At 32.4% G+C, this 18,944-nt stretch overlaps 1 protein-coding gene across 1 annotated transcript in view; it reads left to right on the top strand.

The window, feature by feature from the left end:
• Window positions 1-15,462, top strand: part of LOC145678092 (uncharacterized) — a gene marked incomplete in the record, with an annotated part of 443,224 nt that extends 427,762 nt beyond the window's left edge. The window contains 1 exon segment of the mRNA XM_081748227.1: window positions 13,306-15,462. Coding sequence (XP_081604353.1) covers window positions 13,306-13,503 — 198 coding nt within the window.
• Window positions 15,463-18,944: the final 3,482 nt, after the last annotated feature.

The raw sequence follows: 18,944 nt of genomic DNA, 5'->3' as shown, positions 1-18,944 counted from the left end.
GGGACATATGTGTCCCACGATAAATTCTCAGAGGACCCGTGGCAATTTACCGCATATTATTGCTATGAATCGATGTTCCACTAGTAAAGAGAAGCCTGCTAATGGTTCACAGAATTCTTATGAACATTATCAAATAGGCAGTAGTGGAAGTGAGCGTGAACAATGAAAGTGAGGACCAATGTGCTAGTGATAAAGCAGTGGTTGCATGTACTGTCATTTGGAAAAGGATGCCGAAATGTAAAATATTTGTAATCATAAATACTATCCAATTGTTTTTCTGCCAATATACGTATCATAATTAAAAATACAAGATGATCATTCATGTCACTACCACTAGGAAATATAGGTCCCACGTAAAAATATCAGTGAGATACGTAATGTCCCACCCTTCCCACGTTGAAAAACGAAACGGTGGAAAATGTTTTATATCCATGTGTGTGTGTGTGTGTGTGTGTGTGTGTGTTTGAAAACAACTTAAAGTAGCCATATATTAATGTTTCTCACTCCGAAAAAAAAATGGTAATGAAAGGGAACGACAATAGAGTTCGCATTTTTCATGTGCTTTGAATTATTAATCCTACCTTATACATTTTTCCTACTCACTATAAAACTTACTGCACTCTGCATATTGTTTGTAAGAACATTAATTTAACTTTATGGAAAATGCATTTAGGTCCTAAATATCCTGTTACCAGGGGCGATCGGGGCGATTGCCCCCCAGAAGAGGAAGCTTTCTTATTTTGTATATATAAATAAAACCCATCCCAAAGTTTGGAGCCCTTAAAAGTAGCAGTATGACAACCCATCGCCCCCCCCCCAGAAGTCGGTCCTTGATCCGCCCCTGCCTGTTACTCATTTAAACTGTTATATTTTTCAAACTTTAAAATCTCGCTCGACGACTCGTTTCATATTGCAGACTTAAGATTACTTAAACAACAATTTTTAAGAATTTACAGTGTTTTGAAAATGTACACCAATGGAAATAAGGAGAATTTTCAATTCTTTTTCCTAACTCTTTGTCTAACATGGGGGCAGAAAAAGCGCCGGGCCCTTGTTTCAAAAAGAAAGATGAATCTGGAATAGAGAATTTTTTCACATTAACATAAAAAGCAAACTTTAGTTCTTATAATCAGTGTTGTGTGATGTTCTTACAGTCTGAAAGTGAGGGGGCAAAACGAGTATCTTGCCCCCTGTGAAAATTTCAGGAGGGGCAACTGCCCCCCTTGCCCCCCCGGTTCCGGCGCCCCTGCGTAGAAAGAATGGAAGAAGGACGACTAGCAAAGAAGATACTACATGAAAAGATATTCTCCACGAGAAGAAGAGGTAGACCAAAGCAAAGATGGTACGAGAATGTAAACAAGGATTTGAGAATATTGAAAGTTAAGAACTGGAAAGGAAAAGCAAAGAATAGAGAAGAATGGAGGCGCCTGGTGAATGAAGCCAAAGCCCACCCAGAGCTGTAGAGCTGTATGGTAAGGTAAGTAAGAGACATATATAGGCTTACCATACATCCGGGATTCAAGAATGTGTCCAGCAAGTTGTCCAGGATTAACTAACGTCCGGGACGGGTTAGTCAATGGAAGGCCGGAAAATTTCTCCCTGTTTGGTCAAGCGATTGACTTGCAAGGCTGTCTTGTGTAGACTTTTATGAAAAAATCAAGTGATAACGTGTTCCTCGGAAAATTACTTTCATCAAAAAAGTAAATCTTTAATAATGAAATAATAATTTAGAAAATAATTAAGGTAATTGTAAGAAATATATTTTCAGTAAAGAAAATAAGTAAAAACTTTTTAAAATTCAAAGTTAACCTTTTTTTATTTTCAACCCTTCGCCCTACCTCTTTCCAAAAAAATGTCCAAGGTTGCTATCTAGAAATTATGGTAACTCTAGACATTACTAATCGGAAGGTCTCATTGAGCAATATAAAATTAACGCGAGAAAGTATACTCGTATGCGTAATGTTTTGAGAAAATTGACAAAAACAAATTTTAATAAACCTAAAACTTGATATTGTACGATAACTACTCCATCTATAACATGAAAGTGATACTGAAGTTTTTTATATCAAGTTTTTCATTATGACACTGAACAAGACGACAGTATGGTTAATATGATATAGTATAAAATTGTAATTAACTATTAAAACTTTAGCTTCTGCTTAGCAACAATATTGTCCAAAATTGATGCATATATCAGTGAATAAATCACATTGAGCTAAACAAAATGGCATGCTTTGAGGGTAAATACTCACATCTAGTTATCGAGAAGATCGAGCAAAATGATTTTTTTTTGTGTTTATTTATTTATGTACAGTATATTAAATATATACATATGTAGTGTTGACTTACAGATTATATTTATTGTTTGTTTTCTCCTAACAGTGACGCAATACTCCTAACTGTGACGCATATACTCCTTACTGTGACGCACATACTACTTGTTAGTAATTGAATAATTACCAGTTGCAATACACATAAACTCGTTTCAAAGCTCTTGATAAGCACCCAAAAAGGTATTGTCTGAGCCTCCCATTTTGATTAGTGTGCATTTAATTTTCGTGTGCATTCATATTTATTTTATTTTATTTATTTATTTATTTATTTGCTAATATGTGTCGTAGAACTTCAGAATTGTAATGACGAACGTAACCGAATACAAAGTATCAAAGGGTTTAAACTTTTATGAACTTACTTTGTTAAAAAAAATAATAATTAATTGTGTGTGTTTATGAATACAATGAAATCAAAGATTTTAGAGATTGGAACTAAATTTAGGTGATTCTTCATTGTAGTCAACATCTGAAAATAAGTAATTAACTAATTGACGAAAATATTTTTTTTTTTAATCCAACGATTTTGTCCATATTTATCTACGTATATCTGAGTGTCCTGCCGACAGGCAAGTTCCAACCTACTTACCCTTCATTTCGTTACTAGTTAGATTAAGCAACGAAATGAATTATGTTGGCCAATTTCTTTTCCCCTCTTTAACATATAAATGTTTTTAATTACTCTGTATCTACAATATCTACTTATTTAGTTGTCTTCAAATAATCCAAAAAGAATGATTCATTAGTGGGAGAGAGTTTCGCTCAAAGTTCATTACGGAAGTTAGCCACACTGTGGATCCATACCATCTGGATTATATCTTTCATAACTATTTACGTTTACAACTCATATGACCTCAATCTTAAAACTGGGCATTAAATTCCAAGAAACAAAGGAAAAGAAATTAATATTTTGTAAATATTGCATAATCAATATCAAGAAAGTTTTGTCCCATTAAAAACTCCTAAAACATTTTAATCTTTGTTGCAGCCGTTTACAAATTACAGAAGAAAAAAAAAGTAAAACTTGTAGTTCATATTGATAGTCGTAAAGTTTCTGAAGTTACTTTTAATAAATAGACTACTTAAATATTCATAATAGTAGAAATAACACATGTAAACTTTTCAATAAATAACTTAACAGTGTTGACTGTGTTGTTTGTTTGCCTAGTACGATTCAAGAACGTTAACATGTTGAAACTTCTGTTATTTTGATCATTCTTTTGTCCTATTTAAAGTTGAGAGCCAATCCATTAATCAGTTTTTCTTTCATTTTATTTTATTGTTTCGCATATTGTACGAAACGTGTTTTTGAGATTGATTTCGCATACTTAACAGTGTTGTTAAAACAAGGTAATTCTTAAGTAAATAAGAGATTGAAAACCTCTTTCAACATTGCTATTGTGTTCAATGACTAAACACATTTTCTTCCGTTTCTTTTTTCCTCTGTAACAACCTAACTGAACTGACTGCTACCTTCTGCTGCTGATTGCTATCTGCAGACCATTGTGTTTATGCGGATTACATTTCTTGATGGAGACTAATGCAAGCAAGACAAAGGCTTAGTGTCTGCATGGGTCTTGGGTTGCGACATTGTTGATTGTGAGTTTGTTCGCCACCTTATTCATTGCTCACTTACCAACTACTTTCAATCGGTTCAACAACCGACGTTATATGTACAAGAAAGAAAACAAAGCTTAAGGTTTAATCAATTGATGAAATTTGATACCACTATGGTATTTAGAAGTATAAAAGCTCTTTGTGGCTATACGGTTGGCATACAGGCCTTCGGTGTAGGAGATCTGGACTCATTTCCCGGTGGAAGCTCATGTGCTTTGGAATCTACGTTAAGCTGTAAGTTCACGTCTCATATAGCCTCGGTGATGAAAGGGACACTAATCTCCAATCCCAATTCAAACAAATGATCATTACAGCCAGTCTGTTTTATAAATATTTCCTAATAATGATATCGTATCAGAGTTAAAGTATTTGTGCATATTGAATACTTTAGTAACTACGATCTCAACAAACAGAAGTTTACTCTCTCGTGCGTAAGAAGGACGTCTAACCAATCGGGTATTTTGTCCATTGTGTTTTGGAGAATTTTTACGACTGGGCTTAAGAAGTGGGAACACTTCAGAAAGATTTAGAAACATGGCACTAGATTTCCTGTCTTCTTGTCTTGCGAAGTTGAAACAGGTATTACATGTCGGTCGACGATTATGTACACTCATGTCCAAAATTAATGTCGCATGTCTATAAATATATTGTTGTAGGAATATAATTTGATAATAAATTCACCCGTTATTTCTTATAATGTTAGTATGTGTATAATCGGCAAAGACATGTATGTGGCAAATTTTATGTCAAAAGAGCAGTAAATAAGAGCAATAAAACGAAAATAAAATTTTTATGTCCATTTAGCAACATTTTGTTTTACTCACTCTAACTTTCGTGTTTATAATTCTTTTCCTATGAAATTTACCACAGATATACATTTCCCGATTATACACATACTATCAATATTAAACGTACCCTGCAAAATCATTATCAACTTATATTGTTACAAGAAGACAGTTATAGATATGCGACAATCATTTTGGACATGAGCGTACATTCCTTGAAGATCTGATGACTGCCACCTCTCTCTTTCAAATTTTGAAATTCTGCTTTTTTGATCTATAGATGTTGAAATGTTATTTGTGATCTGTCCAACAGTTGAAGAGTGTATGTGATTTCAATTCCGATTCGGGGTGTTGAAACTGTTGAAATGTATTTCATTTAAGAGAAGACTGCAGACTAGAAAACTAGAAATTATTGAGTTGGTAGCTGATCTGTTAATGATTTAATCTGTTTAATACTTTTCAATAGAATTTTTAGAGCGCGCACAAAATTAGAACTTTCCATGTTCAAGCCTCCTCATTGTAAAAAATGGTTGACGAGTAGGAGGGAATTTCAATTCAAGCGTTGTCAATAATGAGTTACCAACAATTTGTCAAGAATAATGTGTGGAATATTCTATGTGATTTAACAAACAACTTCTCAACGTTGAGCCTTCCATGCAAATTAAGAAGCTCCAAAGGTTTAAACCAAAGTACATTGAATTCCCAGCATTGGGTTTACTTATTATTATTACTATAGTCGATTATATTGAAGGTTCTAAGTAGGAGAACGTTTGGTGTTTCGACCCAATGATTTGCCAACCGTCCAATGATTACCTTACATTAGCCAAAATTTTTTTTGCTGTTAGGTCTGTTGCTGGTTCAATCTTGATTTTAAACCATGTTACATACACTAAAAGCGAGGATGCTAATCAATCAAGAATTATACAGCACCAATAATAAGTCAGTGTAGTGTTGCAGATCAGAATTTGTACAAATTGTTTTACTCTTCGCACACATATACATTGAAATATCACAAGCTATATATTTTAATAGTAGTAATTTGTGTGATCAAAACGTAATTCATTATACAGTATGCAGTGTATATGATTAGGTCTATACAGGCAGCAACAGTATTGTAAATTACTAAAAGAAATTCTGTTCGTATCCGTTTTTAATTAATCACCCAATGGTTTAATAAACGTTGACATGCAAGTAAATCTCGAAAGCTAACATAGAAATATGTAAACGCGTAAGAAAACGTTTAGTTAACAAAACATTATGTAAAATTTCAGTTAATCAATTTAAAAAAAATCGTTCAGTGAATACGTTAAAAACCGAATTCCCATTGTTTCCTCCATATTATGCACTTTTCAAGTTCTTCGAGAATAAATTTACTCCAACCAATGGCGTATTTAGGGGGGCTTCCGGGCTTAAGCCCCCCGAAATGTTACTATAGTAAAGTATATGAAATATCTTGCAGAATTTTCACATTTTCAGGCTAATTCCCCCCCCCCCCGAAAGTTAGCAAAAACCCCCTCCCCGAAACAAAATCGTAAATACGCCACTGACTCCAACTATTCGTAGAAAGACTTTTCATTATTGTTTGAAAGACATAATTAATTTTGTATTAAGATTTGAGAGTTTTCTCATCAGTTACCTCCAAGGTTATTGAAAGTGTTACCCTATTCGTTGTTGGTCTCATCATTTTTCATTGAGTAGGAGCAGTGAGAAAAAAAAAAGTTTTTTACGTTTAAAGCAAGAAGACGGATTCTCATGATGCTTAAAACGAACACCAGATGGAAACAAAATACACTTCATGATTATCATTCGAAACAGCATTTTGCGCCATCTAACGGCGAGTATAGAAACTAAAACGTGAAACGCAATGTAGTTAGAAAATGTTGGAATGTCAAAATACGAAAAATTAACTTTAGTCCTTCGTTCAATTGGGGGAGGAGGGGGGGGGGAATTTCAATGCGAGATATACATGGTTCATACAATCTTGATCAAACTTGATATAGCGATATACCCAGATTTGCTTAATAGATATATAAAATATTTTTCTAAACAGAGAGAATTTCTTACCGAATTGTTGAGCACCAAATCACTATTTAGAACAACAATTAGGAGGAAATATGTAGAATAATCTCAAATTAACATTGAACACGTTTAAATGTTGAGTAAAAGCAGCGTGTAAGTCTAGCTGGAAGGTTTACAATACTATTAGCGTTTAACGAAAAAAAAAATCCAAACATGAAACATAGCAATCGATACATGTCAGTAGGTTGAACAAAATGATGAGTGTAAAATCTCATGCGTAGTTTCTGAGAAAAACGGATTTGTTTGTAAACCTAACAATTGATGCTGAATGAGAACAACACAACTTGTTGGGGTGAAAATGATACTGAAATATATTCTCATTAAGCTCTTCATTATGACACCAGCAAGTACTCGTATAATTAATGAGATATAGGCTAGCCCAAAATTATTATTTAATTCTTACACTTTAATTTCTGTTTAACTGAAATAATTTCTAAACATGATAACATATATCAGTTAATAAATGACCAAACTGAACAACATGACATGCTTGAAGTTCAATTCCCATGCTTAATTTTCGATAATTCGGTGTTATGACTCTAAAGTAGTACATGTCGTTCCTAGCTATTTTAATTGTAAGTTTTTTCCTGGTATAAAGTATTGTTTTTTTTTTTAATGTAATATAATAGGAAAAAATAGACGGTCAATTAACAGATGATATCTGTTATTGCTTCTGTTCTTATGGCGATACTTATATTCCTAACAATGACACATTCTAATACTGTAATTAGGCCAGTACATGGGCGCCCGAAGAAAATTTCCTAGGGGGGCTCAAATCCATGATTGCTATATTAACTTACGTTTGGTATTTTTTAAATTTGTATTAAGAAAATCTTAAGAAATTTAATATATTTTCGTGAGCCAGGAGTAGGAACGGGCCCCACCCTGCCCCCGCCCTCGAGCGTCCATGGGCCAGTACTAGCTGTAAAGATTTGTTACAATCAGTGAAGAACATTTTTTCATAATACTTTTTAAAGAGGAATCGTACCGCAGTTTGCGACACATCATGGAAATGTGATGCGAACAAAATATTATATTGCAAAATGCAATACATTTATGATCATAATTTATTACCGAAGTAAACTACTTTTGAAGAAAGAAAGAAAGTACTTTTATCATTTACTTTCCTGGAAAACAGGAGAGCTCTCTTTTGATGTTACATTTGGTAGTAGACATTCAGTGATAAAATATCCGATCGGTCGAAAACTCAGCTTTCCCATTTTAGGTGTATTTTAAATTATCAATGATGCAAACCAATCCAGTATGGACTATATGACATATTAGTGGCGACAGGTTAGAATTCAGTAAATAGATATCTTCTATATTTTGACATGATATTGCACCTGGAAGTAAAGCATCTAAATAAGATTTCGAAATGCAAGACCCTCACATCTTACATTTGGGAAAGAAGATCACTAGCAATAACACACAAATTTAGCAGTACCTCCTTTTTTGCTCTTCTATCTTTCCATAATTGTTTCAATCTCTGGAGAGGAATTTATAAATAACGATTATTATTATTAATATTAAACTTTTATATTGATTTCGATTAATAATATTAGGTTATAACTGCAATATCCTCTTGAAGCTTCCAACGGTACAACTGTATTAACATTTTTTGTTTACATAGTACTATTGCGCCATATTTCCAAAAGAAACTTCATAAGCCCAAAATACTGGTATCTACAGATAGGTTTATATGTTTGTAGTCAAGAAAAGTTTATATGTTTGTGGCCAGTTCTTTTTACGATGATACTTCAACCGGAAGCTCTAGAAAGATACCGTTTTCACTGATTGATTGCAAGTTTTGTGCAGATTGTTAAGTTCTAATTGGATATTTAAAAAATGACAGTTATTTCTTTATTACATTTTTAAAGAGTACTTTGGAAGTATTGATTTTTTCTTTGTTTTAAAAAAAAAAAATAACACTAGTTGAACCTGCGCTGTCTACTCAGCACATCGTTCTATTATGACCGTGAATCTCCTTCCCACTGTGCATGTCTCCTTATTCACATAAGTAAAGGATAGGAGACCCACAAAGGAAGTGAATTTCTATGTATAGGTATTGGAGTGAGTTTGTAGCAAATTTGTATAAGTAACACGATATCAAATGGAAATATTTTTTCTAATAAATCCATATCCGTCCGAGTACGCCTCTTGCGTCTCTTGAGGCCTTTGAAGTTGCCAACATGCAGTACGTTTCGCCATTCTGATTTAAGCAAAGTGCCTGCAATGTCCATCAACCCGCCATACGTAACTTGTCTACTGGTTGCCTAACACCGTAGTTTCGGCCTGCAACAATGTTAATCTTATGGGCTCAAAACGGCCCCTAAAATGTTGAATAGAACAATAACGACACGGTTTTTGACAAGTTGAATGAGAACTAAACAGTCTTCACAACATTTGGAATCGACCAGTGAAAATGGCACGTTTTTAGTACGTGTGGTTTTCGAGATCTCATTGTCGAAAGGATTGGAGACAAACATATAAACCTAGTATTTTAATATATAGACTAGCTGAACCTGCGCTCTCTACACAGTGCATCATTCACATATGAGCATGAATCTCCTTGTTATTCCTCACATCTGTACATGTCCCTTTGCAGACACAAGTGAAAGACGTCTTGATAAACATCTGCAAGATATACCGTAAGGGGAAGATTTTTTTCGATTACTTTTTCAATATCTCGTACCGTTTGCAAGATTTGAGTCTACTTCCGGTTGGAGTTCTTAATTCATATATGATTGGTGTTTCCTTTCTTCTTACATGCAATATGTAATAAGGAAATACATAAACTAACTAATTCTATGGTCTATGAAACCCGGAGGTTCAATGCCGCGTTCACAAAAACTCTCCACTGACATATATCCTTAGGCAATTTGATCCAGTTTTTACTTTGTATTCCTATTTCTGCGAGATCCATCTTAATATTATCCTCCAATCTGCGCTAAGATCTTCCTAATGGTCATTTTCCGGCTGGTCTTCCAGTTAAAATTTTGAAAGCGTTCCTTCTTTCTTCCATCCTGGCTACATGACCTGCCCACCTGAGCCTCCTAGATTTGATGACCCTAACAATGTTGGATAAACAGTATAAATTATGAAGTTCCTCGTTAAGAAGTTTCTGCCATTCCCTATTTCCGTTTCTCTTGGGTCCGAATATTCGTCTCAGGATCTTGTTCTCAAATACTTTCATTCTATGTTCTTCCTTTCGAGTAACCGATCATGTTCCGCAACCATAAAGAACAACAGGCATGATTATCGTTTTATATATTTCAAAATAAGCGAATACATTACACATACAATCAATTATAATGTCAGTGATATATGGTGTTCATTGGGCAAAACACTCCAAACAATAAAGATTTAACTTCGACTGGAGAAATTGTTATCCTTCGGTTTTCATAATCATTGGCCTTGAAACACGCCTGAGAGATATACAACCGCTATATACAATTATGTGGTGTTGGAATGTATAATGGGTAGGATATGATGCTTTATTTTTTTTCTAATTTCAACACTTCCAGTGTACCCGTAAAAATGTAATAAAGAAATAATAGCCATGTTTTTTTTTTTTAAATATTCAATTAAACCTGGACAATCTACGCAAAATTTACAATCGATCAGTAAAAACGTCATCTTTTTAGAGCCTTTAGTTTCTGAGATCTCGCTGTCGAAAGGATTGACCACAAACATATAAACGCCCACAAACGTATAGTTTTAAAAAAGCCAAAGAAGGCAGCACAATTCATTTGCCTTTATTTTGGAGGAGATTTATTAAAATGGAAAGGCTTTGAACAATAATTTACAGGGATAAACTTTATGAAAAATACCTCTTTAAACAATTTATTTAAAGTATGCATACTTTAAAATACTTGTCTTTGCTATAACGTAAAATCACAAATAACCGTAAATCATAGGTTTGAAATCCAAATTTATAGGTTGGAGCTCAGCGGCCTTTGTTGCGATTGTAGCATTTTAATAGATAGACTAAATTGAACCTGCGCTCTCCACACAGCGATCATTCACATATGAGCTTGAATCTCTTTGTTATTCCTCACATCTGTACATGTCCGTTTACAGACACAACTAAAAGACGTTTTGATAAAAATTGGCAACAGATACTGTAAAGGGAGATTTTTTATTACTTTTTCAATATCTCGCACTGTTTGCAAGATTTGAGCCTACTTCCGGTTGGAGTTTTTAATTCATGTATGATCAATGTTTTCTTTCTTGTTGCATGAAGTATGTAATAAGCAAATACATTACACACACAATTATAATGTCAGTGATATATGGTGTTCATTAAGCAATACAGTCCAATCAATGAAGATTCAACTTAGAGTGGAGAAATATTATCCTTCCTTTTTTAGTATTATTTGGCCATGAAGCAGACGCCTGAGACGTATGCAACCCCTGTATACAATTATGTGGTGTTGGAATGTATAATGCGAAGGATATGATGCTTTAGTTTTTTTTTAATTTCAACACTTCCAGTGTACCCGTAAAAATGTAATAAAAAAATAATGGCCATGTTTTTTTTTTTAAATATTCAATTAGAACTGGACAATCTACATAAAATTTGCAATCGATCAGTGAAAACGTCATCTTTCTAGAGCCTGTAGTTTCCGAGATCTCATTGTCGAAAGGATTGGCCACAAACATATAAACGTCCACAAACGTATAGTTTAAAAGAACTCCAAGATGGCAGCACAATTCATTTGCAACGATTTTGGGAAAGGCTTATTAAAATACAAAGGCTTTGCACAAAATTTTAACAAACTTTATGAAAAAGGTCTATTTAAATCATTTATTTAAAGTACATAATATAAAACATTTGTCTTCGTTAAACATGAAATCACATATAACCGTAAATCAAAGGTTTGAAATTCAAAGTTGTAAATTGAATCTTAGGGCCTTTTGTTGCTACTGTAGCATTTTAATAGATAGATCATACAAACACATTGACTCAAGATCCACGTAACTACGAAATAATTAATTAAAGTAGTGTTTAAATATAAGAAAAGAACGTCTGTAATTGTTTGTAAAGAAAGTTATACATACCCACAAAAAAGTAATTCAACTGATTTATGTTATTTGCGAAATACTGAAGTATAAGTAAACAGAATTAAATATCTCCAAACCAGAGTTTTTCTTCAAATGTTGTGAAATCAAATTAAGGGGGGGGGATGCCAATTTATTGACTAATTCTGTCAAGTATTATAAGATTGCTAGATATCTATGCTATTATATAAAACTTTAAAGGGTATATATATGTTGTTATATATGTGCTTATTTAACCCAAATACTATTAGGTAGATTTGATGGAACCTTCACCAATCTCTTTACTGAAATCTTAGAATGGTTATAGGCTGCTTATCATCTTGCTTAGATTCCAGGGAAGTAGGTAATAAGGGAGCAAAGTGTGTGAAAAATTCGTTTGTGTTTAACCCTATTGTTTGCCTAAAGATTTCTCGAAATTGGTTAATCTACCATTTTGAGACGCTAAGAAAATTCATTCTCCATAGGATGTTTTACAACTTTCTAAAACTGAGTGAATCTGTTATTTTCGAGTGGAAGAAAACGATTCATTGTAAGTTCTACTTTGGGTAAAAAGATTTAAGGGTGACTCTGCCCGGAAGGAGGGTGGGAGACTCCAGTAAATATGAATTTGCGACAACAAGCTCGCAGGCGAAGCAATGGCATTTCAACTATAGAGATATAACTACAATAATTCTCATAAGAATATTAAAGAAAGTTCTTTTCCCTTGGTTAGCGAACGTGTCTTCGGCGCGGAAGATTCTGGTTCGATTTCCGGTGAGAGTTTTTGTGGTTTGGATACCACATTAATCTGTAGATCCACGTTTCACATAGTCTCAGTGCTGAAAGGGATGCTAACTCCATCCAACCAAACCCCGCTTGAAACATTTTGATTGTTGTTCATGAATATATTACTGTGTCTCAATTGACTCTTTTGTTTCACAAGATTTTTTAAAATGTCACTACCAGTGGCGGATCTAGGAGATAAAAACTGGGAGCCAGCCAGAACCCAGACTATGATATAGTTATATCATGAGTTTAATGTTTCACTTTCAAAAATAAATAAATAAATAAATAAATAAATAAATAAATAATATCTTAAATTATTTTTGTCACTTAAAAACTGGGAGTCTAGGCCCCCCCAGATCCGGGCTAGATCCACCACTGCTCACTACATAAAGGTTATTTTTGTTCAGTGATTCACGAATACTTGTACATGTTACTCAAGAAAATCAGAACAATACTGATGTTCATAATTCATATCCACCCAGAAATTTGATACCATCCAATTCATCACTCATGTCTAGTGTGATCGTATCACTAAACGTGGTGCGAGAATCCCGTATGAACCAAACAATATGTATAAAAGCCTCTACATATTTAGTATTATTATGATTTGATATTAACAGCATATTTATATGTTTCAGTATTTAATATCCTTGTTTGTTTCGTTTCAGACGCTGACTGATCGACCAGACTTCACTCTGGATGTCCAGAAGGCTGAGCAGTTGATCAAGAAAATGCGAGCAGGAAAACGTCGCCGCTGTTGGTGTCGATTCATCACGTCGTTCGTCGGTCTCGTGGTCTTTCTCCTCTCGGTCATGGCCATTAGTTTGTTCTATACAAGAGGACAAAGAATATTTGGACCTATTTGAATCCTATGAGTATATTCCCCCCTTCTCCTCCTAATACTTAATAATAAATATATATATATATATATATATATATATCCCCCCTTTTTTATGTATCTGCAGCTTGCAGAATGTGATTGGTACCTCAATGAGGTTTCGTGTCCATTGTAAGTGTGTGTGTATGGTGCATGACACAAAGGCTTGATTATGTATGTTTACGAAAAAAAACGTTCGTATGTTTTTGTAGCATTAGAGCTTAAAAAACTAGTATAAATCCTTAACAAAAAATATACAAACTAACTCGACTGAAGCTCAAGTACTGAATATTCTATTATGTAATTAATATTTGAGTTATTTATTTAAGTATAATTATTATTTATACAGAGGTTGACCTAATCTTGTAACAAGCTATAGTTATTATTAAGCTGTATAAGTATAAACACATTAAGCTGATTTAAACTAACATTATTGTAATTCATGTTTGATAATTGAAAATTATTATGGTTATTATAGAAGAAAAGTACGTGATTGCAATTAGAGATCAATGGAAAGCAAAGAGTGAATGGAACATTTCATTATTAAAGTATTTGCAATATTATTTTAGGCATAATTGAAGTAAGTATCAAATATGATTCATACGTATGTGGTACATTCGATCACTAACATACAGCTATCATCAAAATTGAATACTAATACCTATTTGTCAGTAGCTTTTTGAAAGTGATGGACCAATTTAAATATATTTCTTTTGGCGTAGAAACAGAGAGAAATTTAGATGGGAAACCAATGGAGTTTCCCTTCACCAGAGTAAATTGTAAACATTTGAAGTAGATAATCTAGGGTGAAAAAAATAAGTATTTATTTCCTCTGGGTGAAATTTAAGTTAGTTCATCACTGCTTAGTAAGAATGTAACTGTTTGAATAATGGCTAAAATTCTGCTTCAATTTGGTAAACTCATTTCCGAACTTACTGGTTAAAGAAACTATGGAGTAACAATCTTCAAAGAAAATTAATCTCTTAAAAAATTCCTTTCTGTACAAATTATCTGTAAGACTTCTATCGGTATGATAAGTTAAGAAAAAAGAAAATGTTCTTTTACATGCCGAGTAGTGGTAGTAGCTCCCACAAACTGACCCAGAGCATAACTAATATATATTAGTGATTATATTTTACTTCACTGACATATCAGAGTAAATATTTGGCAATTACGTATGTCCCAAAAGTAGCTCGGTTATTTGAAAAATCAATATATATATATTTTTTTAAGAAATTTATTCTACAATCAGGATTGACATCTAATTTATGGAGGATTTCTTTTTCCGTTATTTCCTTAAATATAACATTCTTCAATTGAGTCGCAATAATTGATCGTTGTTTTTAAAATAAAATTCCACAATTGCGATTCTTTGTTGAATCTTGAACCTCTCCGTATCTTCAATCTTTTCAAATCAGAAACGAAATCAAAAGAAGATATCAAAACTTCTAAGTTTCTAGTTTTCAAACAAACAAAAAAAAAATTAAAAAAAGTTGTTAAGTTTTAACATCACGTAGGCTACATACTTTGGGACACCCTGGGTCTTGATAGGTCTTTTAAATGTAGTCTTGCAAAACGAAATTACCCCATTACTCAAATTCCAAACTCAAATCGATAAATGGATAATTGACAAATATAAAAAGATACCCACAATTAAATAAACGGATAAAGATACAAACTCAATATGCCCAATCGTATTTCCTTCAAATAACATACGAGATATATTTTTGACTCATGATTGATTGTTCAAACTTACTTCTCCTTTCATTTGTTATGGGGGAAGCATCTCCTGTAGTTTGATTATGTTATTTAGAATAATATTAGTGTAAAGAAGTCTTGGAAATTATGTTCTTGAAAAAAAAAAAAAAGAGACTTTATTGCATCACTGTTTAAGAATTAGTTACTATCTAAAAATAAAACATTTTGGAGAAAGCATACTCATTTTCGTTATAAAAAGTTTCATAATAAAGTTGTTAAAGCATTATAAAGTTGTATAATAAAAATAAGTGTGAATACTAACAGTTTTTCCTCTTTTCGGTACAAAATTCAAGTATTGTTTCAAACTTTCTTATATTGTGTTGTAGTTTTCCTTGGATTGCAGTAACGTAACCAATGAGTGTTATAGTTTGAGCAATTTATTTTGTCAAGAATTGGAAATCAGCTTAAAGATAATGTGAGTAATGATTGAAAAAGAGGCACGTATTAGTCGCTATGATATGCAAGTACTCAGTATTATTTTCTAATCTAATTATACGTTTAATATAGTGAGTACAAAGATACAATTTCATTTAGCTCTAGTAACGCTAGATCGTTTGATACTTACAAAGTTTCGTGTTTGCAACCTTAAATCTTCGAATTTAGAGTGAGTCCGGGATTTATGTTATTTTACAATAGTCTGATAATAAATGTTTAGTCCTAGATTTACGACAGTCTTGAGTACGATATCTAGATAGTAGTAATTGTTTCGCAACAAGTTTGTAAATAATGGAATTATTTTATGAAATATGTCTATAGTAAAAATGTCATGATCACTTATCCTATATACGAGCAATAAAAAGAAATAGTTGTGACTCAGTTTAGATAGGTTTGCTCAAAGCTAATCTTCTTGCAGTCTTATTGGATTGGTATTGTTCCTTAACAGTTGTTCGGTTTCTTTCATTCAAGTCATTCAAGCTACTGATTCTGAATGCAAACAAAAAAGTACACTTTTATAACCGTACATCATATAGTACATTTGTGATGTCTCAAAAATGTTTTAGATAACCTTGGACATCCATGAGATATTATGTGATCATTCAGTCTTGTTAAGTTACTTATATGTAAATTCTACCTGCTTTATTATGTAAACAAGTGCATGCTACAACCATTAAACATTGAGCGCTTTTACTAACAATATAAACACTGTTCAAGTTTGCACCTGAATATAAATGGAGTATCGTGGTAATCTTCTGCTTCTTCTACTGAGGAAAAGGATTTACTCCTCTGGAACTTTGTTTTAATGTAATTTTTCCTTGTTGTATTTTGGAAGTACAATAATTATTCTGTCTATTTACGTTCTCATAATAGTTCAAAATGTGATTTAAAAAAGGAAACATATATCCTATATCAATCTTTATTTCTAGGGTTACCTAGTCTGATGAAAATCAATATAGAACCTAGAACCTATTATTCTTTGCAAACCTGTTTATTTCTATATTATTGTATGTTCTCTTCATTCCCTTTGCTTTTTCTTTATTGTTATAATTATTTATGTATGTATTAGTTGTTAAATGGACGGGATGAAAGTTGCAGTGATGTAAATAACTTTGTCGAAAAAAGACACAAAACTCACACCTAGGTTAGTCAATCTGTTATCAAAAAATGTGAAGTAAGTCAGAATTTCATTCCGAAAGATGGCGGATTTCAATAAATGTCAGTGAAAGTTCCAGTGTTAAAGGAAACAGCTTTTAGATTTATTAGAAAATTGGTGGTAGTTAGACAAGAAAATATAAGCCATGCCACTGTAGGTTTCACCCGTCCAAATATATCTATTTTCTATGTTTTGCACCACCTACAAAATACATGTTGTAAAACCATCTTACAGCTTTTAAATTTGGTGTAATCTTGTTGAAGAGAAATCGAGAAGTTTATGATCGAATATAATTTTCCATCCACTGTTGTAGCTTCGTTTACGAGTTACAAAGAGTATTATATTGACTGCAACGTACAATGATCTGCTTGTTAACTACAGAGTATATGTTTCTTCAATTTATAATTTTGTTATATGTTAAATCCCGGTAATACCTTCAAGAAAATTATCCAAAGACTTCGATTGTTTTCGTTGGAAGTAATTTAGCAAAATATATTTTCAGTGAAGTGTTGAATTTTATCATCACATTTAGGTAAGTTCGATAAATTTCTGTAAATAATAAATCAACTATTGGTACACACTGTATTATTTCCTAATATTTAAAGATATAATGTACATTATATTTGTAAGAGATGTTGCTTTTTATTTAAAAAATATGTATCTGATAGAAATTAAGAGTTCGTTTTGAACAAATGAAAGAGAATGACATATACAACGAAATTATAAATAACTTCAGTGGAAAGAAACTTAATATGATATCTCCAGATGATAATATCAACATTTTCAGTTTACCCTCAATAGCATTATACACATAGTTACAAATACGATATGTGTATGTTAGAAAGTTGTAGTGTTCTTCCTTCATATTTGAATTGCTTAAAGAATCAGTAAGTGCATATTGGACAGTTATATTTTCTACCTAGATCAATATTTCAGTCAAGGTATGTTTAATTCAATATGAAAGTTAAAGTTAATTCATTGCATATATATATAATTTGTGTTTATGAAAAGAAAATTAAGAAAGATGAATTACCAGGTAAAATAAATGTGCCGATCAAGATACAGATTCGATATTGTACTCATTATATTCTTATGGCAACTAATAACGAAGAGTAAAATTATTGTCATGTAAAAGAAAATCAACCTCTACTTAATAAAGTATTAGTATTCTCATTAATCACAAAAATGTTATAGGTTTTATAAAACATAGCAACGTTGTTTTTTGTAAGTTAAAAAGGAAATTTCAATATAAAAATTTGCAAATAACAATAATTACAGTATTTATCGCCGATCAACTTTATTAATATTATTATTTCAATTTCACATTATTGTGTAAATGAAGCTTGATCTTCGTTAGTACGAAATGTACTTATGAAACAATATTAGGTTGTTGTTTCTCAAGTAATATGTTAATTACATATGTATGGTTGTTTCAATTACACAACTGGAATAGATAATGCAAAGTATATGTTTAAGAAAATTATGAAGAGTTGAAAAACATTTGTTGGAGCTTGTTGCAGGATAGGCTATATCTCTAGTCGTTAACTATGCTCTGCGTGTGTGACATTGCAGATTTCTCTGTATTAAGGTACAAGAAAAATAAATATTTGGTATTATGTTTAATGCATAATATAAATGTATAATTTAAAAAAACAATAAAAGCAATTCCTTTGTGCAGTATTTAGTTATGAGTATAGACCTGTTCTTTATATATATATATATATATATATATATATATATATATATATATATATATATATATATATATATACAGTGAAACCTCTACTAACGGACACCTCTATAAAGCGGACACCTCCCATAACGGACATATTTTGTAATCCCCGAACACTGTAATAGGAAAAAACATATTGGCAAACCTCTCTAAAGCGGACACTCTCTAGTACGGACACGGACAGTCTTTCTTGTCTTTTATAGGTATTATTTACCTCCGTATTACGGACACTTTCTCTAAAAACAAGTTGAAAAGTACAGTAAAAATATACTTTTAGTAATTCATACTATGTCACCAAGGAAGAACATGAGGATGTGACAACATTTTGCCTTCTAAACTGTCCGCCCAG

Source organism: Thermobia domestica, chromosome 2 (genome assembly GCF_964235325.1).
Source record: "Thermobia domestica chromosome 2, izTheDome1.hap1.1, whole genome shotgun sequence".
Lineage (NCBI taxonomy): Eukaryota > Metazoa > Arthropoda > Insecta > Zygentoma > Lepismatidae > Thermobia > Thermobia domestica.
The sequence above is the reverse complement of the archived record's forward strand: the minus strand, read 5'-3'. Positions and strand labels throughout refer to the sequence as shown.